The sequence below is a fragment of the Scomber scombrus genome, chromosome 9, assembly GCF_963691925.1.
Source record: "Scomber scombrus chromosome 9, fScoSco1.1, whole genome shotgun sequence".
In the NCBI taxonomy this organism is placed as follows: Eukaryota; Metazoa; Chordata; class Actinopteri; order Scombriformes; family Scombridae; genus Scomber; species Scomber scombrus.
Genome location: NC_084978.1, coordinates 19660747 through 19684808, shown reverse-complemented (window position 1 = coordinate 19684808; position 24062 = coordinate 19660747). Strand labels below are relative to the sequence as shown.

At 41.8% G+C, this 24062-nt stretch overlaps 2 protein-coding genes across 3 annotated transcripts in view; both read left to right on the top strand.

Moving 5' to 3' along the window:
* The first annotated feature begins 396 nt into the window (after positions 1-396).
* gabra6a (gamma-aminobutyric acid type A receptor subunit alpha6a) lies at positions 397-6314 on the top strand. Its single transcript, XM_062425273.1, has 10 exons — positions 397-423; positions 549-702; positions 831-898; positions 1348-1568; positions 1664-1746; positions 1830-1973; positions 3013-3165; positions 3266-3516; positions 4625-4869; positions 6293-6314. The coding sequence occupies exons 1-10, from the start codon at positions 397-399 to the stop codon at positions 6312-6314; spliced, it is 1368 nt and encodes a 455-aa protein (XP_062281257.1).
* A 1229-nt stretch (positions 6315-7543) lies between these two features.
* Positions 7544-24062, top strand: part of gabrb2a (gamma-aminobutyric acid type A receptor subunit beta2a) — a 29197-nt gene continuing 12678 nt past the window's right edge. For both annotated transcript variants that reach the window (XM_062426250.1, XM_062426249.1), the window contains exons 1-4: positions 7544-7617; positions 7737-7837; positions 8263-8330; positions 18025-18245. In XM_062426250.1, coding sequence (XP_062282234.1) covers positions 7544-7617; positions 7737-7837; positions 8263-8330; positions 18025-18245 — 464 coding nt within the window. The remainder of the gene's footprint in view (positions 7618-7736; positions 7838-8262; positions 8331-18024; positions 18246-24062) is intronic.

Below are 24062 nucleotides of genomic sequence, written 5' to 3'. Positions count from 1 at the left end.
GTTGCCTTTCGAAACTTCTTCTTCTCTTTTTAGTGTTAATTTCCGGTTATATGCAACATTTTTTCTTCCTGCGCCATCTGGTGTCTGATTAAACGAACTACAACCAGAAATACTCAATTGGCATGAGACACATAACAGACTTTTCTCACTGACTTTTTATCATTACTGTAATGTGTCGTGTTGCTTTGATTTCAGTTTTAGTTGTATTGTGTTGGGTTTTAATTAGATACGTTTGACTGAAATAGAAACCTAAATAATACACGTTTGTCTAAAAATGGAGTGGATTTGCTAATCTGTTAATTAGATTACTGCTCCTGCCTTAGTGCTCTTGTGTCCTCATGCATACCTACCATTCACTTTAACGACAGCAAGAAGACCTTTGCACCATTTGTTTTTATGTCCTCTCACATGCTGCTTTATGAAGTGTGAGCTGATCAGAGAGTTGACTTGACTTTGGTGATAGTTTGGTGATGGCCATCCTGCCGCTGTGTCCATTATTTACATTTATCTGTTGCATAAGGTAAGTCTTCTCTTCTGCTCAAACACAGATCATAGTACAATTAGCTGAAGAGTTAAACCTGTTTCTCTCTTGCAGTTTAGGCAATGTGTATGGAAATGAGAAGGTTTTCTCAGACAATATCACTCGCATTTTGGACCGGCTTTTGGATGGTTATGACAACAGACTGCGACCTGGGTCTGGAGGTAATTCAGCCGTCAAACCCTAAAGGCTTGCTCCCAAAGCCTTACATATTAAGATAAATCAAGGGCTTTGTGCTAGACTATTTCTGTGCAACTTGTGTTATTGTGTACATTCTTAATTACTGTTGCAGGTGGTGTTACAGAGGTGAAAACAGACATCTTTGTCACAAGCTTTGGACCTGTTTCAGATGTTGAAATGGTAAGATACTACTTCCCCAAGTAGATGTGTATGTGCTGACTGTGGAAGATAACAGCGCTTCAGTGACCACTGAATGCCTGCCTTATGGGCAATCTGCCATGAGACCATCTAATGAGCCCTAATCTGTTTGACCAGCTCTATAACTCCATTATTGATGGCCTCTAAATCAATATGACAACATGTCAGACAGAGCAAATGGCTGAATAGATTGATTAATGATTATCTGGGATGAGTGGCATCCATCATTGGCTCGTCATCTCTCCTCACCTTCCGCTGCAGTGGACTGGCAGCTGAAAGTTGAAATGGCTCTTCAGCATTATTCATGCTGGTGAAATAAAGTGACTGCACGACTTTCAAACATCTACACTAAAAATTAGAATTTTTGCATTGTAGGTTTGTAGAACTTAAGGTCTATTAACGTCTACTAACATGTTCGGTTCATATGTCAGGAATACACCATGGACATGTTCTTCCGTCAGATGTGGGTTGATGAGCGGCTGAAATTTGAAGGCCCTACTGAAATCCTGCGGCTGAATAACCGCATGGTAGACAAGATCTGGACACCAGATACTTTCTTCCGAAACTCCAGGAAGTCCATTTCCCATAACATGACTACACCCAACAAACTTTTCCGCATCATGCAGAATGGGACTGTCCTCTACACCATGAAGTGATTTTACATACTATACTTATATTATTGTTACTTTTTGAATGCAGCTTTCTTTTTAGATGTGGACTGATTTCTGTTTGCCCTCTCACTGTTAGATTGACTATCAGCGCAGAGTGTCCGATGAGGCTAATAGACTTTCCCATGGACGGTCACGCCTGTCCTCTAAGGTTTGGAAGCTGTAAGTACATCAGATTTGTATCACAAACAGAGGGAAGGGAGGAATGTCCAGATTCAAAAATATGAATCAATGTTTTTTTTCAGATGCATACACTAACAGTGAAATTGTGTTCACCTGGAGGAAGGGTCTAAAAGCATCTGTCGACTGTCCCATGGAGTCCATGAGTCTTCTGCAGTATGATCTAGTGGGACAAACTTTGTCTAGTGAGATTTTCAAAGCAAACACAGGTAACACTATGCATTCAGTCCCCCTGCCCTTCCCAACCCCTCCTCTGAAAATGACCCTGTTACAGTCATACCTGCAATTAAAAATGTTATTGCAAAATGTTGTTGTGAGGTAATGAATCTGAGTGTAGATTAAGAAATGAGGGCCTTTAAACTCTGCACTAGTGTCCATTACTCCCCCACAGTAGAGCCAGCATAAAAGCAAAGACTTCTTTGAGCAGCCATCTAAGATGCTTAAGTGGTCAGGCCCTAATGCATACGGTGTGCCTTAAAAAAGAACTAGAGGGTTTAAAGCCCATGAATACACCGACAGAAAGGAAGGATGGAGTGGAGTAGTATGTGTGTGTGTGTGTGTGTGTGTGTGTGTGTGTGTGTGTGTGTGTGTGTGTGTGTGTATGTGTATGTGTATGTGTGCGTGTGTGTGTGTGTGTGTGTGTGTGTGTGTGTGTGTGTGTGTGTGTGTGTGTGTGTGTGTGTGTGTGTGTGCGCGCATTTTCTCTTTTCCCCAGAAGAAGGAGAAGTGCTCCCCAGCTGTGAACCTAGCTGATTCCTGGAATAGAGAGGAAAAGAATGAGGCATGCTCTGAAATGTAGCGATGATACCCATTTAGCAAACAGAAAAAGAGGGAAAGGGAACCTCTATGATGCAGCATGTTTTTTGGTCTGTGAATGTCTACATGCATGTGTTTAGACAGAGCAGGGCAGTGTTACGCATAGTGACACTGCATGCTCTCCTCCTGCCCCCTCCTCACTCGCTCCTTCCTCCTCCTCCTCTTGACTTTATCCCATTTTCAAATGTCTGCTGTGCCCTCCTCCTTCCCTCTTCTCCTGTACTCTTCCTTCTTTTCCTCTTTCCCTCTTGTCTCTTCAGCGCTATCTTACAGTTTGTTGGGCTATTCCAGTCCTAACAGTAGCAATATACATCTACAGTATGTGTTTCTCAGCAGCTCCTCTGTTTCAAGGGCAGGCAAGGGCATCCGCTCTGTGTTACCCTGCTCTGTCCCTTGGGGTTGCTCTCTTCACACGTGCTGTTTATCTTGCAGGTCACTACTCTGTGCAGGTGGTCCATTTCCACCTCCAGAGGAAGCTGGGATACTACCTTATACAGACGTATATCCCCCTTATCATGGTTGTTGTTCTGTCACAAGTCTCTTTCTGGATCAACAAGGAGTCTGTCCCTGCTCGCACAGTTGCTGGTATATTCCCTATCCCCACCAAATAATGTATACTAATAATGCTTGATATAATACATGTGTGGCATGTGTGTTTTAAAAGTAGCCTAATGTCTTCCTCCAGGCATCACCACAGTGCTGACCATGACCACCTTGAGCATCAGCGCCCGTCAGTCACTTCCTAAAGTGGGCTATGCGACAGCCATGGATTGGTTCATTGCTGTGTGTTTTGCCTTTGTTTCGTCGGCTCTCGTGGAGTTTGCAGCAGTGAACTATTTTGCCACACTGCAGGCCAACCGTCTGAAGAAACTCAGAGTCAGACAAGACAAACTTGAGGTGATGGCTGCCGGAAGCGACGATGAAGACACAGTTTCGGTGAGCAACTGACTTTATGTGGATAATGTAAGATACTTTCACAATGAATCCCACTGTGATCACTTAAATAAGTGCAACAGAATACCTAAAAGAAAACTGTAGATTTCATTCAGTGACCCCTCCCCCATTTCATATATATTAATATATATTATTATATATTATATTAATCTTGTAGAATCAGAATCACACACACACATTCACATATACAGTAAATATATATATGAACTATATGCACTGATAGGAAGTACCAGTGCAAATCTAAAATAAAATAAAAACATGGTTTCACTGGTTTCTGGGATATGTACTGGGATAAATATACATATTTACAGCACGATATAATGCTAAAATGGACAAATTATATTATAGTTGGTGCAATTTGTTAACTTCCAGGTTAATTAATTGAGAGTACAAATGAAAGCAACCTGTTCAGCAACGTCAGTTTGATTTATATCCTAAGACATCTCAGTTACAATTACAGAGCTGATGTTGATGGTGAATGGAGATACAGAGTCTCCTCAGTGTTGCAGAGTTTGATGCAGCGATGTTAATGATGAACAAAGAGCCAACAGCTTCACAATCACATTTAGAGAGAGAAATCCTGTCTTTTTCTATGCATTTCCAAGTAGTCACTCTGCCTCTTCCATTCTTCCCATTCAGGGCACACTACACATTAAATAGTAATATGTGCCGTTGTAGTGCTCTCATCTCTGGCTATATGCTTTATGCTAATACAGTAAGCCACCACAGCGTCCTCCTGGGATCTGTCTCACGTGTAGGGCTCATGGTTAGATGCTTTAAAAATAGCCTCAGTGTGAGAACAGAGAACAACTCCAGCACTCTTCCCTGCATAATCTCCTCACCATCCTATGGGCATCCAGCAAACTACCTGCTGCTTTCTATAGAGATGTTGGCATGTCATTGAGAGAAAGCTCTCATGGGAAAAACATTACTTGCAACCATGTATACATGACTCTCGCATGTTAAAATCACCATACATTTACTCGTTGGCTCAATAGTCCCCTAGTTTTTACTTTTTACTCCAGACACTCTGATAACCTCAAACTAACCAGATCTCACGTGTTTCTGCTCTTTCTCCAAATCATACTAGATGAACAGCAGCCCTCATGAAGGCCCGAAGAGAAGAAACCACTCAGTGTGTCGCAGTGAGCCAGGGGACACTCTGCCGGTGCCAATTTTCCTCCAGCAGGGCTCAGCTTTTCCACAGATCCCACAGCTGGCTGGTACCAGCCCCATTGACACGTACGCCCGCATCCTCTTCCCCCTGGCCTTCGCCCTCTTCAACCTCGTCTACTGGTTCAACTACCTGAGCAAGGACACCATGGAGAAGGCCAGGTACACTTGCCACATTCAATTATCATTGTGCATCACCATCTATCTTGTTGGTACATCTAAAAGTAAAAGCACAACAGAGTCCAGAAATTAAAAAATATATAGAATATCCTCCATTGTAGATGTTGGAGATTACAAAACAAATTGCTCCACACCTTTTTGACTAGTGATGGATAATATTTAGAGGTTTGAAGTGGAAAACTGTTCAGTACTTAACAATAAATTGCAACATTTGAGAAATGTCATAGAAAAATATACATTTGGAGATGCTGACATATACCAACTAGTGTTTTTATCTATATTTACATCTTACAAGTAAGTGTTTCTTTAGGAGTTTAACCTTTCACCTTTTCAATCAAATTTGACAAAGCAGCAGATCCAAAAAGCCATTCATGCAAAAAAGTAAAAAAAAAAAATTAAAAAAAGAAGAAGCAGAAATACACTTGGAGAGTTTCCAACATTCTTGTACAAATGAGGTAAAAAAGAGAGAAAAAAATCTGACAATGGCCAAAGATGTTTGTGCATATTTGTATCTAAAATAGCCACACACCTGTCTCGCTCTGTTCTAATTACGATAGCTTCAGTGGAACAATAACTACCCACAGTTTTTGTCAAAGACTTTTATCTAAGCAGTAAAGACATCAATAATTTCTAATGCTGAAACAGCCCCAGGAGTTGTAGGCGGAAAAAAAAAAGGAGGCGAATGATGTTAGGTGGCGTTGTTGCTGCATTGACGCCAGCACTGTGGCTTTTATCATCTTCATCATCATAGATTTACAATAGAAAAAGGGCCAGGCGCTCAGTTAATTTGAAAAGAGAAAAAAATATGCAACAAGCTTTCTTCTTTTATATAAGGCTTACCTGAGGGCTGGCAAAACCCCAGCCACTTTAATGCCAACACTGTTTCTCCATGGGGAGCGGGACTCACAGGCGAAATAAACCAGCACTTACTTTGTACATTAACCACATGAAAAAGTGACTATTCACTTTCCCGCTTATAAGTGAGCCACTTATAGAACACAAAGCTCCATGTCCAAGAAAGAAAGAGAGATACAGTGCAAAAGAGAGAGACGGGGGTGTGGGAGAGAGAGAGAGATGTGTTATGTAACACTGGGGAGTGCAAATCTGCTCATCGTGTTTCTCATGTTCCTGTCAGAGAATTTTTATGGTTGTTTTGTTTATAACCTTCTGCAGAATAACGAGGGAGACAAGATGGAGAGCATGAGAACAGCTGCATCACATCTATTCCCTTTACATATTTTCACCACGTTCCTCGCTTGGTACTTTTGAAGAAGGCACTGAGAGGACAGGGAGCACAGTAACAGTTTCGGCTGTGCGGTGCACTGCAGATAGAGCGTCTAAGGCTGTGGAAAGAGACAGGTTTCTGTATACTCCTCTCACTTTTTGCTGTGTTCTGGTCTTGCAGGGACGTAGAGACAGGCTCTTAAAAACCAAGAGGACCTGGAAAAGGGCACGTGCAACTGGCGAGACCTTCAGCATCCATCCAGCCTCACCTCGCTGCCCCCCTCCACCCATCTCTCTCTCTCTCTCTCTCTCTCTGTGAACAAGCTCTCAGCATTTGCTCTGCTCTCATCTGACAGAGGAAATTAATCAGAAACTCATTTATTCTCCTGCCGCACATCTATTCATTTCACAGGCTGTGACCACTGCCCACTTGTGTTCTGATCAGTAGCTGAAGAGCTGCCCTTCACGGGCCTCAATCACTTTAAACCCCGCCATGTACACAACAACTTCTCTTGCCCCGGACGGAGACAGACGCCACACACATACAGTACACAATGACACTCAGGCACACACTTAGACACACACAAACCAAGAAACACATCAAAAAGAAGTGGATGATATAATCTATGATGGCTGTAACTGGTGGTGATGCAACAGTGAACCAATGCTTTCAGAAGCCTGCCCTCTACAGAAGCACAGCTCCCACTACAACAAGATCAAAGGCAATTTAGAGGAGGTTCGCATCCCTCCTTGCGGCTTCAAAAATGTACTCAAACCTGAGAAAATGAATTGTGGGATTGTGTTTTCCATCCCACCTTGCTGCTTTGGCACTCCGGTGCTCCCTTTGCATTTTCAGATCTACTGCAGGTCTCCTGAAAACATTGCAGGGAAGAGTAGGATAATACCCATGGGTGTTCATGACATTAATTTTCTATTTTTGTATGGTTGGTGCATGGTTGTTTGGCACAGATGTTTGTATATCATGCACATACCTGTGATGGATTATTCTCTTTTTAGCCTTGTACCATGTCCAGTAGCTAACATGAAAACTAAAGGAATAAACTTGCTGTTAACTTGGCAGTCTGACCATTTCATTTCTACAATGCATCTGGTTGTTTGACCTTGTCAGAATATTGACAAACTTATCTGCCATGTGATGAACATGAGGAATAAAACGAGCCTACAATTAACAGTGTTGTTGTTCATTTCACTCTTGGCACAAACGCTTGTTTCTTCATTACGCACATCCACTTGTCCCTTTAATATTTTTCTCTGCAATGGAAACTGCTCATCCACCATCATCAGTCTCCACTCTTTGATCTTGGGCAGGCTGCACGCATGCGCCCCTCATTGGCTCCTCTGCACTGTCTGGAGTAAGTTGGATGTGCGATCTCCTCACTCGCATCCAGAAACCGCCTCAATCACTGTTGCGATGGGGAGGATCAGGAAAAATCACTTTGGGATTTTGACTTTTTCCTTACTCGTGACTTTTGTCTGGGCTCAAAGGTAACCGTTTTGCATGTCTGTGTCCCCTGCCTTGCATGCCATGTAGCCGTGTTGAAGCGCGCCTGCCGTTTGATATTAATAAGCTTATTTCTGCATTACACCACCTTTTTTCTCCCTAGCGTCAAGGATCTCAAAGATCCAAGCAATATGCCTCTCGTAAAAGAAACTGTGGACAGACTGATGAAAGGATACGACATTCGGTTGAGGCCAGATTTTGGAGGTAACCAGCAAATTGAAAACGGAATGTCATGTTTTCACACCCTCGTGACGCGCAATACATGTTTAATGAATCGCAAAATCTGCTTTAATTTACATAATTATCCCTTCACAGCCAAATAGGCCTTTCCAATTAGGCTCTGAGAAATGAAATGCATATCTCATTTGATGAGGAGATATGACAGGCTTTTTAACTTGGTTGATGCCGCTCATCAATGTTTGATTATCCCAATAAAAAAGACGAAATCACGAGCATTTGCGCTCATCTGCGTGTTAAACATGAAGATTTTGCTCAGGCTGATGGTGCTCATGTCTCCTGTAGGTGGAGGGGAGCAGAGAGGAACCTGTGCGCGCGTCACGAATTTGTTAAATTTATATGAAGAGAGAATTATTTAGATCTCTTGTGTTAATGCATCCTTTTCTCTGCAGGTGCGCCGGTGGCGGTGGGAATGAATATAGACATAGCCAGCATAGACATGGTGTCTGAAGTAAATATGGTAGGTGCATCTTCATAATTATTACCCCGCTTTAATGTGGCCAATTGTGCCTGGCACGGCTGGAATTCCTCTGTAGTGGGCTACTTATCACGGGTCAGTGTGTGTGAGTGTGTTGTGTTGTGCTGGGCTAACCCGAACCGGTTGTGAGACATCTTGTGAATTTACTCGGGTGGGAATAAATTGGGAGGCTTCCTTTCCCAAACACATCATCACCATCTTTCTCTCAGTCCCGCATTTGCAGCTCTGGTGTGTTGCTGCATTTGAATTCAAAACACACACTCACTGGCGCACTCGGACGCACAGCCCTGGCTGCGCGCGCGGAGAGCTGCGTGTTTGCGTGCGTGCGTACGTGCGTGTGTGTGTGTGCGCGCGCTTGTGACTGCTTCACGTTGTCAAGCCTCGGTGGTGTAATTTTGTTGACACGCACCCCCCCTCTCCTTCTTCCTCTCTCCTCTCCGTGCAGTTAAATGCATAAAAACACCCTCTTCTCTCCCAAATTGGCACCATTTGGTATTTTTTCGCCTTTTTTTTTTTTTTTTTTGAGGTTTCTAATTCGGCGACCAATCACATCATCACCGTCTACGTAAATTATCTTCGCCCTACTTGTAAGATGACGTAAGCAATTTGTTAATAATAAATGTCTGGTCACACAGCAGCATTGCAACAATATAAAAAGCTGCTTGGATGTTAAAAGCGAGCTCTGGTGTACAAGATGAACGTGGAGAGGACAGGGGGAAAAGTTCAGCAGCCCATGCAAGAGCACCACCTATTGATCCGTGTGACAGACAGACAGACAGACCGCAACCCACATGAAACTGACGGCAATTTTAACTACTTGAGTGGTGCATTTTCTGTAGCTTCACTGCATTAAAGACACTCTACTTCTAGTGTAGATTTATTGGTTATCAGAAAAGCGTTTTCTTTTTCGCTCATGGCATTTTTGAAGCATTCAAAAATATATAAGGAAAGTCTTTGCAGAGAATTGAGATTGTGAGGAAAAGATAATTTACAAAGCAGCCTCTCCATGGACTATAATAACAGAGATGTTATATAATGGCATGAAAAACAAGTTTGCAACTTAGAATGGAAGAGGACGTGTCTTCTATTATTAATTAAGCCAGTTTTTATAAGTAAATGTCTCCATAATGTGTTATATTTTGCCTAATGGGTTTTGATTCATCAGCCTGTCAAAACTGGATGTCTGCTGGTCATTGCTAAACTGCACAGATGAGTATTTGGCAGATAAACACAGTAGCTTATGAGAGTTTGGTTTGCATGAGTAAAAAAGGCAGTGAATGGTCAGAGCATCTCCTTTGATGAAAATGATTTATTTTGGTGGAGGATGCAGCCAGAGCGGAAGTGCCTTGGGGGTCCAGGGAGATTTTGAAATAGAAACCCCTCACTCGCTTTCACCTCTCTCTCTCTCTCTCTCTCTCTCTCTCTCTCTCTCTCTCTCTCTCTCTCTCTCTCTCTCTCTCTCTCTCTCTCTCTCTCTCTCTCTCCCTCCTCCATCCTTCCCTCCCACCACTTTGACTGGATCCCTGGCTGTGACTCTGGGCTCAGCAGCCATGTAATCCACCTCTGCCTTGCTTCAAAGGGTTATCTTACTTAAGAACTAGGCATCTATGCAAGCATTCATCTGGAAAAAAAACACTGCTTTATACATCCATGTGTGTGTTTGTGTGTGTGTGTGCGTGCGTGCGTGCGTGTGTAACAAAACACAAAACTGTGCACAAACAGGGAATGGCGACTGACGTCATGCAACTCCCTGTAGCTATGACAGAGCATTCATCTCGCTCTTTTCTCGGAAAAGCCCCCCTCGCCAGATCTGCACACCCTCTGACATGACGGACAAATTTTGATGAAAATTCTCACAACCTCCAAGATCTCAGTGCACTTGCGTTCCATACATTGTCGCTACTTTTTGAAAAATCCTCCATGTGACTTACATAACCGGTTGGAATCTCCTCCTCCTCCTTCTTCCTTCATGTCCAGCTCTCTTTGGTACAATAGAGGATAACAGCAGCTGACAAGATTGATCTCAGAGAAATCAATAATATCACCCTGCACCATGATCACGAGGATGGAGTTGGTGACCTGTGCTCAGCGTGGTGCCGCTTTGATCTTCCTCATCAGGGGCAGCTGCTTTTAAGATTAAAGTGCTGAGAGGGAAAACAACACGGAGAGGAGAGGATGAAACCGGTGAAGGCAGCGAAGAACAGGGTGGGAGAGAGGTGAAGGTTGCTGTTATCAGTGTCACCATCTCCTCTAATGATGTCTACATCCTGGAAAAGTTCCTGCAGGGCTCTCCATGAGAGCTTGAGCCGGTGCTCCATTAACCCCCCCCCCCCCCCCCCCCCCCCCCCCAACATACAGAACCTTAGCTTTAAGGCCAGAAAAAATCATTTTATTCCACACAATCTTACACCTCACAACCTGCAGCTGGCATTAAATGGAAATATTGTAGATATCTTGTGTATCGTTTTCTGCTAAATTAAGTCTGACATGTTTGGCATCTTTAGAATATTCTGGATCTCTTCATAATTTAAGACAATCTGAGTTTGCTGCACAATAAGGACTGGCCTACTGGTGAAAACTAGGCTCTACAATTAATTTTATGACCCTCTAATGAAAGGCTGCAACTATTTTCATCAACAAATGTACAAATTATTTTCTCAATAAACCTTTTTGGTTGAAAAATGCCAGCTCCAATGTGCTTAAATGTTATGTTTTAAAAACCCAGAGATGTTCAGTTTAATCTCATAAAAATGAAGACCAGTCAATTTATGACATAAATGATTAAAGTTTCTAAAATGTTGCCAAATAATTGATAATAACAGGGCTAATTATTATAGCGCCACTCCAAATCAAAATCATCACACTAACCTAATCCACAGCAGATACGCTTGATCCCAAATGAAGTTTGAATTTTGCATCTAGGGTACATGAACCTGAAGGAAAATTGAGGGATCTACTGTCAGAAGTGAAAAGATCATTGTTTGTGTGCAGGCCTGCTATCACGGTGGTGAGTGGGTTTGGGTTGTAAACAGCTGCTCGCTCCTATAATTAAAGATAAAAATGCCTCTGGTGGAGAATGAACTCTGCATTTTGGTCGGGGCTTATTGAAGCCATTGTGGCATGTTTCTTCTTGTGTGGGGAGCGTGCTGACATGAAGGGTATGATGCCTGTTCAAGTGAAGAATGGGATTTGTAGTTTTGGAGGCAGGATAGCATGTTAATGTGGCAGGTTTTTGTATTTTGTGCATTCTTGTGTGATCCACAGCGATGGCCCGTTGAGGCTCAAAGGTCAGCCATGTTGTCGGGCAATAAAAATCTGCAGGTCAGTCAGCACCATGGTAGCAGCCTCGCCTGCATGACATTACAAATGTGCTATTTTGAGAGGGAAGTGTCCTCCGAGTCCGAGGTGTGACCACACATCCTTGCTGGGTGGGCTATGTTGACTCACTGGGGTTAGTGCAAAATATGGCACAGATATGATATCATGGCCGAGAGACCCCCACCACACCACCACCACCCCTCCCACAGCTTATCTCTCTGTGTTCTTCTCTGTCTGTCTGTTCAGTGCTGGCATCTCGCTCCATCACTCATCTCCCTCACTTAGCAGTTGAAATTACATTTGCATAATGCTGTTTGTTTTTGCTGAAATCACAGATCCAGGAACCAAACCCTGGTTACGGTGCATTAAAAAGTGTTCTGCACACAGCCAGTGCAGCTGATTAAATATGAGCCGAGTCTGTTGTCTCAGCAATGCATCAGTGCTGCATATTAACATCTCCTGCATGTCATCCATATGTTGAGCAGAGCTCCAATCTTCACTCCAAGGCTGGTATAAGGAGGGAGGTAAATGAGTATTTTCCCTCCTCGTCTTTTCTTCATCCTGCTCGTTAATTACATGTAAAATACCTGAGGTTGGTGGTTGTTGAGAGGCACTGTCTGTACTATAATACTGTTCTCTGAATGTTAATTAGTTGGCTGTGAATTAAAAGATTTAAACAAACCAGCTGTGGTGGCTTCTGGGATGCAGGAATTAGTGGGGCGTGAGCGTTCCCTTTATTACGATCATTATCCTGACAAGCGCTGGTTTCTTTACACGAGTAAGAGGATCTGACCATCAGATAACGGGAGCCGATGACCAGCGGGAACGCAGCGCAGGCCCCAGCCTTGCTGCACGTCTGTGCGAGAGATGCGGCTTCTAGTGTCTGTGAATTAGCAACCATTTTGATCTTGTTTGTCCAAACTGATCCTGTTCCATTTTATTTTCAGCTTGTGGAAAATAAGCTTGTGTTATTTTTACTCAGTGTTGCCATGACAACACAGCCTTTTTTTGGTGAATCTAGGGAAGTCAAGGAAAGCAAAGAAGGCCTCGTCTTTTCTCTGGGCTTTTTCAAGGTTTTAACATTTGTAATCCAGGTGAAGGTTGATCTGTCTCTGAGGATGCCAGATTTTGTTGGTGGGGTTGGGGGGGGGGTAATTTTTTTGTTGATATAATTGCCATTTCAATAACGGATCATTACAGTGAATGTTAATGATTATAGTATCTGAATAAGGCTACAACTAATGATTCGTCTATAAAATATCCAAACACAATTCATCAGAAACACCTTCAAATTACTACAGTGCAAACATTCAAAGATATTCGGTTTACACTGATGTTAAATATAGGAAAGCAACAAATTCTCACATTAAAGAAGCTGGAACCAGCAGCATTACTGCTTGATAAATGATTGTTAACTAACAGATTAACCAACTAATTGTTTCAATTTGTTTAATCTGAAATGTTACAGAGTCTGATATTTTGGTCATCTCTTGACTATTACTCAATCTGTCACATTTTTATACAGATATATTTAGTTTCTTTTCTTTCTTTTTTTTTTAAACATTTGAACACAAGAATTATTTTGTCTCTTTGTTCATCCGGCGCTGCTTTGATTTTTCCCGCTCTGTTTGCTCTGCTGAGCTTTCCAAAAAGCTTAAGACAAGAATGCAGGTTGTCCAGAACAATGTCATTAGTTATGCTGAGCGGACACACAGAGTAATAGATTAACATGGTCAGCAGCATAATTACAGCACAAGAACAACACTTAATCCTGCAGCTTTCTTACATGCATGCTGGGTTCAGTGCTTGGTGTTTATTTCGCAGAGACTCGTGTGTAGATAAAACAATATCAGAACATGAGCTTTAAAAACATGATTAACTGTATTTGTGAACACAAAAACTGGTAAAGAAAAGTGTTAAATACATGAAGTATGTATATTTTTATACACTACAGTTAGTTCAATATTCTAAAGTGTCATAATTTTGCGTATAATTATAATCAATGTTACATCAGATTTCCTTTCCTTCTGCTAATGTATTTTAGCCAAATGAATCAATCAGATTTAAAATAATGACTTTTTTTCTTGGTTGGGTTGCCATTTGCTTTAATTACCAACACTTACCCTTGCAGAGTCCTGCGCAACAGTGATGTTACGCCAAGTTTAAATTGGTTTCATTATGGCCGGTACGGGGAACAAAAAAGCTGCGTGTCTAAAAACAGGGGGTAAGTTAGCCAGCTCCATTAAAAGCCTTTAATGTGTTGATGACTCACTTAATGATTCTGTCAGGCACTTTCCCCACTGAAGCTAAGTAGCTGAAAAATGACCCATTGGAAAGAGAGTCATAAAAGCGTCAGTGTTGTCACTTCCCCCAGGATGTATGTGTCCAGCAACTCATTCAGAATGCACTAACTCCCCTTTGACCCCTAATATTTATAATATAAAATCTGCACTTAACTGGACGCAGTGAGGACAACAAACGAATAAACTCAGCTTGACCAGTTGACGTGCTGTGGCGTCTCCTCCAGCTAGTAGATGGGAAAGCAAAGGGACAAGAGGCCGCAAAGTCTGCAGACGAGCTTGTTTCTGCCCAAAACGCCAAATCGTCTCCTCGTGGTTGTGTACAGTGGGCGTTGTTAGTATCAGCAGACTCTTCCCTGCTTGTACTCGCTCTGCAGCAGGACACGGCAGATGAAAGCAATATGGTGGATGTTTGTCCTGCAGCAGAGACAACTGTCATGTCAACACTGAAAGCTTGTTCTTCTTTTATTATAAGGAAATGAAAAGTTCTAAAAAGGAGCATCAGAGTGACTTTATTGATGGACGTGTCTCTGTTTTCTGTTTTTTGATCTTTGAAGCGGCATTATTAAAATACTAGAAACACAAATAACCGCAACTCAAACTGTCAAGATGGTTCCATTAAAGGAGGAAAAAGTGAACACATTAACATCAGCTGTTTCTTCAAATGTACAAACAGAGCAGTGTGTATTGTGTTTAAGCTTGCTTATTGGCAGCTCCCTCCCATGTTGGTTATGACAGCTGATATAGTTGTAATGGAGGTCTTGTAACAACCGCAGCCTGTCAGATTTCTCAGGGAAACACAAATGTACTCCTTGTCACTCTGTCAGACTCTTAATGGGGGTTTGTTAGCCCAGATACATATCTGTAGTGAGACTGTCACCATGCAACCATGCCTTGATGTTTTTTAAGTTAGCCGGGCCGTGTTTGATCTTCATCACGTTTATATATTCAGTGCTGTCATGCTGGGGATTTTTTTTCTCCTACTCTCAATGTTGGTGCTCTCCACAAGATGTCTCCCTCACTGTTGCTCACTGGGTCGTCTGTGTGATGTTAATGGAGTTTCTGAGGAGTGCCTGTGACAAGGAGACTGAAGGTCGCTTTTGGAGGCCGACACTCTGGCACGGGACGGTCTGCCTCTTAGTTATGTGCAGCGTTTTTGGATGTTGCGCACTGGATTGTCCGCCTCACCTGCTTCTCTTTCTCTCTTTTCCTCTCTGTTCCATCTTCTGTGAGGAGGAAGAGACTCAGTGCATTAAATGTCTTGTTTATTACTCAGAAATTATTTTTTAGCCTAGGAGAGAAAATTTTAAATCAAGTCAGACTGCTCAATTTATAGGATTCTGCCCTCTGTGGTGACTTAATGCGGATGTACCGTGTTAGGAAATGCTTTTTTTTGTGGTGTTTTAAATCTCGTATTTAGTACCAGAGCTTCACCATATAACACAATTGCATACATTGCAGATTTGTGCTTACTATTATTGCATCAATATCATATATTTGAAGATTTTTTGACCAAATTTCTTTATTACTTGAAGAAAAAACTGCTATAACATGAACATGTAGAACTGTTTAAGATTTGCAGCAACATGCAACATGATTTTCCTGCCTGGTGGTAGAATAGAAGAAAACAAAATGTACTGCCTCACAACACACTAGTCTATGTGCACATTTGGTTCTGTAATTAATCAAGCCGACAGTAACTGTAAAAAAAAAAAAAAAAAGCGAGGTGGGAGGCAGCTGTACTTTGTGTCCCTCTCTAAGCTCAAGTGACGTCCGAGCGAAGGTAAATAGCACCATCTGTAAGGCCGTAATTGCGCTACCGTTTTACAGCACGCACAGCCAGGAGGTCGCGTGCAGTCCCAGGTGTTCCCTGTGCATCTCCATACTCTTAAACCCCCAAATGTACATGAGTACACACACATGCACGCACACACACATAGAAAAACGAGAGCAGGAGCCTTTGAACACAGGCTCAATTAACTTGACAGTGGCTGAATTTCATTTAACTGCTTCTGTTTAAGGGTGCTGGTGTTGTGAATTCAGACCTACGTGATTAGAAGGAAACAACTTAATGTTATTAGTAACATCTATGCATTTCCTGCTATACCAAGTTAACAGGTCTACTGTGGAAAAAAAGAGCCTGTAACTACAAATTCTGCTGATGTTGTAACAATTAATCAGTCAGGCAATTGATGGAAAATGAATTGACAACAATTTTGATAATTGATTAATCCTTTAACTCAATTTTCAATCAAGAACCACATTTTTGCTGGTTCCACCTCGTCAAATGTGAGGATTTTCTGCTTGTATCATTGTAAATGGAATATCTTTGATGTCATTATGAATTGTTTGGGACCAAAAAAAAAAAAATCTGTCAATGCAATTTTGACAAACCCCGGACTCTGGTTGATAGATGGCTGTTAATATCATATCAAAAGCTATGATATTAAAACATCCAAAACGTGTGTGTATGTGCACTTGAATGTTTGCAGACTGCACACACACTCCTCCTGCTCTGTTGTTACCGTATCTACCAAAATGTCAAAGGGTGTTTTCCCTCCAGTTATGTTGAAAACAGTGTAGAGCAAACACAACAATCATGTCTGTTACTACAGAGTTGATATCATTTGATTTATTTAGTCAGGGAGAGGGTTACTGTGCTTCTTCATCAATATGGCAAAGGATGGTACTAAAGAAAGGGACGTATTGCAGAGAGATGCTGCCTCAGTGTGTGATGTACACCGAGCCTGCAGGCAGCAGCTAACGATCCCAAAGGTGATAGAGATATCCGATTGACAGCCTGATAATGAGACAGAGAGGGAGCGAGTATGAGAGAAAGGTTCAGTGGGAACTCTTGTAAAACAGGATGAGGATGCAACCGTCCTCGCTCGACTTTTCACTCGTGGAAACAGCTCACATATTTTTAGATGCCCTTTTTACGCAATCTTGGTTGCACACACTGCATGTAATAAATGAGAGGAGTAAAGCAGTTGCTTTGCAGTGTCATGCCAATGTGTGATGGCAAAAAAATGGCTTGGAAGCATAGAAACACGGTCATAAGTAAAGATGATGGCGGTTTGGAGTAAAAGCTCAAAGGCCTTGTTTCACGGACCATATTTTTAAATTTCTTTTTCCACTCTGCGCTGCAATACACTGTAACAGTGCCCATCCAACTGCAGTGCTGTGTTTCACTGTGGGTGTGTGGGTGTCAGTCTTTTGTTTTTTAAGAGTGAGAAGCAGAGAAAGAGAAAGAGAAAGAGAGCGAGAGGGGTACAGTTTACTGCTACATCTCTGAGCATGTGTAAAAACAAACTGCATAGTAAAGATGCAGTTTTCTCACTGAGGTTAAATTGGGGAAACTTTCCCCCACATCTCACTAGTTCTGGTTATTTATTACTTGACAGAATGAAAACCAGGAGCAGAGAAAAGGGAGGAGGCCCCAGCTGCAGAAACCTATCAGCCATTTGTAATAGGGGCAGAATTGTCTCTGTAAAGCGGAAAGTGCCTTCACTCGTTCGAGTAGAAGCAGATATTTTTAGCGTGAGACAATAGTCAGCCAGCTGAGAAAGTTCCCCTCTGGTTATGGTCTCAAAATTAAGTGAGGATAGTTGAATATTAACCCCCAACGCTCAGCCACCATGGCCTCTAGTATGGGTCGTGGCCTTTCAGACCACCAGCGACCTTTTGGCTGACCTTCTTACTATGCAGAGTCCATACAATGTGCTGTGACACATCTATGGAGGCTTGTTCAGCTGTTAGCGCAGGATGACATGTTGTTCGCGCCTTATGTGTTTCCCACTTGATATGATCATAGAAAAAAAAAGACTGAAAGTGTTTATTTTTTGGCTTTATGCTACAATTAGGATCAATAATAAGGAAAATGATTTTTTTTTGTGATCAAATGTTTATTTAAAGAATACAAGTTACAACCAAGAAACATGACTCATTAATGACAATAGAGACAGTACAAAAATTGACTGTAACAACTAAATCAAAAATAATAATAAGGAAAATGATTGATTCTCAGTACGGCTTTGACTTCCTCCTCTGTCCTCCAGGACTACACCTTGACGATGTACTTCCAGCAAGCATGGCGGGACAAGCGTCTATCCTACTCTGAGATAGCCTACAACCTGACTCTGGATAACAGAGTGGCCGATCAGCTGTGGGTCCCTGACACCTACTTCCTCAACGACAAGAAGTCCTTTGTCCACGGCGTCACAGTCAAGAACAGGATGATCCGTCTCCACCCAGATGGCACAGTGCTTTATGGACTCAGGTAAGCCGTTTACAGCTGCCCTTCCCAGTGTGTCATAATTAGTAGATTGATCATGATGCTTAATGAAGTAACAGGGTTGTATCTGATGCGTTGTGTCTGACTAACCCTATTAAATAACCTCCAGTACTGAATCATTACTATCGTGGCTCTTAATTTCATGAGAAAATGTATGTTGAAAGGGTAATTTTGGTTTATTAACGCTTTAATCTCTTATTCATGTTTTTGGTGAAAGTATAGTTGTATGCAACATATAAAAACAGCTAAATCTTCAAGCTAAAAGGAAGTCCTAGACACATGAGCACAAACCAAACCTCTAACTTATCTAGAAGACCAAACTAAGGTGAAAGGTCACAGTCAAAGAGGCTGACTTCCAAACGTCACAAAGTGTACTTACAGTGGTGTTCTCAACTCAAAGTAAATTGGTTATGATCAGCAGACCATCCAAGAGGTTAGAAATGTATTCTGAGACGTTTAACAGGATTGGAATGAAGACAAAGCAAGGAAAGGCAAGTTTATTTGCGACCTTTTAACAACATGGTCAATCAAAACATTTTACATTTGACATAAAAAGGCATTAAAACTGGATATTAAAACACAATGTGATATCTGTATAAAAGGACACATACTGTACATCATGATTGAAAAAGAGTTGAATATCATAGATGATAACAATCGGATACAACAGAATAAAACAGATTAAACAGGAGAATAAAGATTACAGTACAGAGCCAAATATTAAAGAATAGGAAGAATCTTACTTTATAAAAGGTAGTGGAAAACGGACTATTTTGAATCCTCTGTTTAAAGGTGCAGTGTGTAGAATTCAGTCGCATTTAGCTGAACAGACTTGGTAGAAATTGAACAGAATAAATGGAATATAATATTCATAATATTCATAGCATATACTCACCTGAAATTAAGAGTTGTTGTATTTTTATTTTTTATTAGAATTAGCCATTTATATATTCATAGGAGGTGGGTCCTCTTCCAACCTGCCATGTTGCACTGCAGTGTTTCCACAGCAGCCCAGAACAGACGAACCAAACACGGGCTCCAGAGAGGGCCTTTTGTGTTTTTTCCAAGTTTCATGGCCACCGTACGTTCTCCTACATGCTCGGAAGGGGAGTTCAGTTGGTTGCTGCCACCTCATCGCTAGATGCCACTAAATCCTACAAACTGCGCCTTTAAAGAAACAACCAGGGATTTGTGTAGACAGGCAATTTTTTTTTAAACTTTGCTTTTTCTTCTGAAATGCTCAAGACCTTTACCTCTTCAGGATTATTAAATCTATTTGAACAATACAAACAAAATAATTTTAGAAGATGTCATTCTTTGGTTGAACTGGTCACATGAAACCGGTGACTGTTTGGGTTCATGAGGAGGTTTTTCTTGGCTAAAAGTGATCAAACCAGTGATTTGTTGGTTTGTTTACAACCTGTCTGATCACTTGTGTTTCATGACACGTGTTCCCAAATCTCAGCAGATGGAAAAAACTACAAAAACAAAACCTGAGATGTAATAAAGTGGACTTATCCTTTACCAGCTGTGCATAGGAGGAGGTACATGCCTTCATGTTTTAGCTCTCTACATACCCTGAGGATCATCAATATCAATAATTGATTGGTTATGATCAATAATGAAGCAGGGTGGTACAAACAGCCGAACTGAGTCTGATTGTGCAGGATGGTTCAGCCCGTCTACAAGACATCTCTTTGTGATGTTGGACTGTGATGCCTCTGAGGAGACTGTCATCCATAATTGATAGCTCATAATCAATAATGTAGCAGTTCAATACAAACACTGAATCTGTATTTGTACTGATGCTGCGTATTTGACTGCACAGGCTAGCACAGCCCGTCCATCACTTTGCTGCTGCCTCTTCTGATCTGTCGCCTCCTCTTCATACAGTATGCGTTTGTGTGTGTGTGTCGCTTGTGCAAATGATCTCAGATTAGTGTCTGCATCTAAAAGATGAGATTATTGTTGCTAATTCAAGATGTTGCAGCATTCACTCATTCTCTCTCTAGACTGAGATGCCCTTCTTGCGCAAAGACTGCTTAAAAAATTTAAGTATCTGCACTGCACCAGATTATTCATCGCTACATTTTGTTTCAACAGTCGAGAAATGTAATTTATAACGCTCTGACTTAATTATATAAGCCCAACACATAATTTTTGCATAACAGCCAAAAAGGAATGGAGGCTAGGAGAGCGCTGTTGTGAATTTGAGGGTGTGCACGCAGCAGAGAGATGTTGTTGTTACCTCAGATACGTTGTCCTTGTCAGTGCTGGTGCCTCCCGGCTCCTCCATTATTTGGTTCGTGGGTTTGGTTCAGGTTTTATTTGATGCTAGCAAGTCCAGACACAAGCTGCTGTCAGAGTCAGCCCGGCCAGATGCCTGTGCGCTGTAAGCACACTGACACATACCTGCAGAGACGGGCGGGCTGGTTGCAACAGCAGGGCTTTAGTGGATGTGGAGAAGATGGCTATCTGAGAGGAGTCCTCGACGGCAAAACAGGACTTGTCCAGTCAGAAAGTCTGTTGTTATCCGCTTGGCTGAGTGCGATTTTCATTCACATCAATGTAAAGGTGGCGGAGGAAGAATTAAGATCAATTACTGATTAAAAAAAACAATGTAAAGATGCTCCATTACAAGTAAAAGTCTACTATAGTCTACTATAGTGTATTATCAGAAAAATATTACAAGTAAAAAAAGTAATTATGCCGCAACTATATGTCATGTTATTGGATTGTCATTACTGATGCATCAACATGTAAGCAATGTTTGAGTGTTGTATTTGGTTGAGCTGGAGCTAAATTTAACTTTTTTACATACACAGTTTGTTTTAACAACGCATCATGTTTTCAAGCCGATCACATTTTTTGTATGTAAAATCTTAATATCAAAATGGCTTAAATGGCAATGGAGTCAAAAAAAGAAAAAAAAGAAATAAAATATCCCTTTCAAATGTGGTGATGTAGAAGTAGCACAAAATGGTACTTGAGTAAATGAGTAGTGAAGGTCAGTTTATGATATAATTATCACCTTACATGTGATTCTGTTTGAAGCTTTCTGTGCTCTTTAAAAGGTATCTGATTAAGAAAGTTAACAAAGATCAATATCCATGCTACGCTGATTTTATTGATTAAGTATATGTATTTGTCAACCCTAAAAATTAAAGGCTCCATAGATTTTACATGTCAAAATCAGTTAACTTGTCTTGAGACATTTGAGCCTGTGTGTCGTATGATGTCTTCTGTGTCTCTGAAAGGGGCGGTTTAAAGTGAGATAATAATAACAATAATAACAACAATAATAATAATAATAACAATAATAACAATACTACTACTACTACTACTACTACTACTACTACTACTACTACTACTACTACTACTAATAATAATAATACTAAGCAAGGCTGTGTTATAAACTGGAGGAATTTTGAAGAGATGAGTTATTACCAGACACGTACGGTCAAATCAAAAAATGGTATTGAGTGCATTTTGGGAAATGTAGGATCCAGGGATTTTAAGACAGGATATCTCAGCCTCAGCCATGTTCATTGTTCTTTTTCAAATCTGGCTTTCGCGAGCTCCTTTAATCTAAAATAAAGAGAGGGCCTGCTTTGTACTAGATCTCTGGAAAATAAAAAAAATACTAAATGCAGCGTAGAATGACTTCCATATTCTAACCCTACACAATATAAACACTGTTTCCACCCCAGGATCCAACCACCGAAACAGTCTGTTAACAGTGTACAAACCATCGCTGTTAGATTTTTAAAATTACAACATCATGCTGTGTCTCTAAAACCTCGCATAATAAGCGGTCAAAGTAAACATATTATTGGCCTCAAAGGTGAACGTGGATTTGTACTGAACTAACTGAAATTAGCTAATTAGCTAACGTGGGGAACACCAATAGATCATAGTGTTGTTTAGTTTGCACAAGGCATTAGATGTGTGTGTGTGTGTGTGTGTGTGAGTGTGTGTGTGTGTGTGTGTGTGTGTGTGTGTGTGTGTGTGTGTGTGTGTGTGTGTGTGTGTGTGTGTGTGTGTGTGTGTGTGTCTGTGTGTGTGTGTGTGTGTGTGTAGGAGCTGTGTCCGTGCGTGGGTGGGTGTGTGTGAGTGGGCGAGTGTTATTTTCGGGGTGCATGCAGAGGAGGAAGGGTGAGCGTGTTGTTTACTCCTTATTCCCTGGATATAAAGTGGATCCCGAACCTGCCAAATCCTGGTCTTCAATTACCAGGAGGAGCAGAAAATTACAACAGTGCTCCCAACTGTCACTTTAGAGCTTGGTTTGACTCTCGGGGAGAGGCAGTCTGATCTAATTACCCAGCCCCTGAAAAGGCTCAGCCAATAACACAGATACCGCCCAGGCAGCAAGGAAACACACATACACACACACACACACACACACACACACACACACACACACACACACACACACACACACACACACACACACACACACACACACACACACACACACACACACACACACACACACAGAAAAACAAAAACTCCACTTAGTGTTTCATTTTATGCAGGAAGAGAGGAAAGACCCCCCGAAAAAAAAATGTTCGCGCATGGCTCCTGATGCGTGTCGCTCAAAATTCACAGAGAGAGATTGAGAGAGAGAAGTGAAGGTCAGACTTCATTCAAAATGGAGAAATTATTAGGATTCAACCTCCTCCCTTCACTCTCTCTCCCCCCTCCTTCTCCTCTCTGTGAATATTGTAGCTTCTTTTGTGAGAGGACATATCCTTGTGCTATGGAGACTGACGTCCTCTTTTGTCAGGGCGAGGAGTGTTCCACTCTGCAGCTCAATAGATGACATCGCATGGCCAGGAGGAGAAAGCTGCTGAGTGGAGGAAGAGAGGGATTTAAATCAGTCTATTTTTCTGTCAATACCGTCAATACCATCAATACAGGCTTAGCATCGCCTTTAAAGTTACCCGTCTCTCTCTCAAACTACTGATCAGGCAGGGCGGTGTGTGTGTGTTGAATGCATTTGGATATGCCTGTAAACACAGATTAAGAAAGCGCTGCTTTTATGTGGCATGTTCTGGCACACACGGGACCCTCTTTGTAGAGCCACTGCAGACATTTTATTTTCAAATTTGGCAGTGCTTGAGCAGGGAGAGACAATCCTGCGTGCCATGTTTCCTCAGCTCAACATGGGCACTCTATCCAAAATGGAGGTAGCTTCTCCATCTTAATTCAACTTCCCGGCTTCATTACAATATCTGCGAGGTAAAATGTGATATGCTGTTGTTGCGAATGTCAGTGTAATTAAGGAGGGCGCAGGTTTGTAACCTGCTTGCAGAAATCTCTCCCAATGCATCCGCCCGCTGCTGTGATGCTCCCTCGAAATGAGATTCTGTCTGGGAATTTGTGGTGGTTGTGTTATGTCCGTAAACAAGGTCATTTGGAATAAAGGTGCACAGGCTGCCTTAGGGGGGGTCCACACACACACACACACACACACACACACACACACACACACACACACACACACACACACACACACACACACACACACACACACACACACACACACACACACACACACTCACACTCACACTCACACACATACTGCCTGGGCTGAACTGTGAGGGAACATGTACGAAGAGGAGAGAAAGAAAAAAAAATACAGGCTTTTTTAGAACTCCATGTCCTATTAGCTCCGACGCAGAGCAAATGTAGCGTGTTTGAATCTGCGTGATCTGGTAGAGCGTGGCCTCTCCTCCGGCAGGTTGGGATGAGAGAGGGACTGGCCCCTGATGTTGATGAAGAGCAAACAAGCCTGTGCTT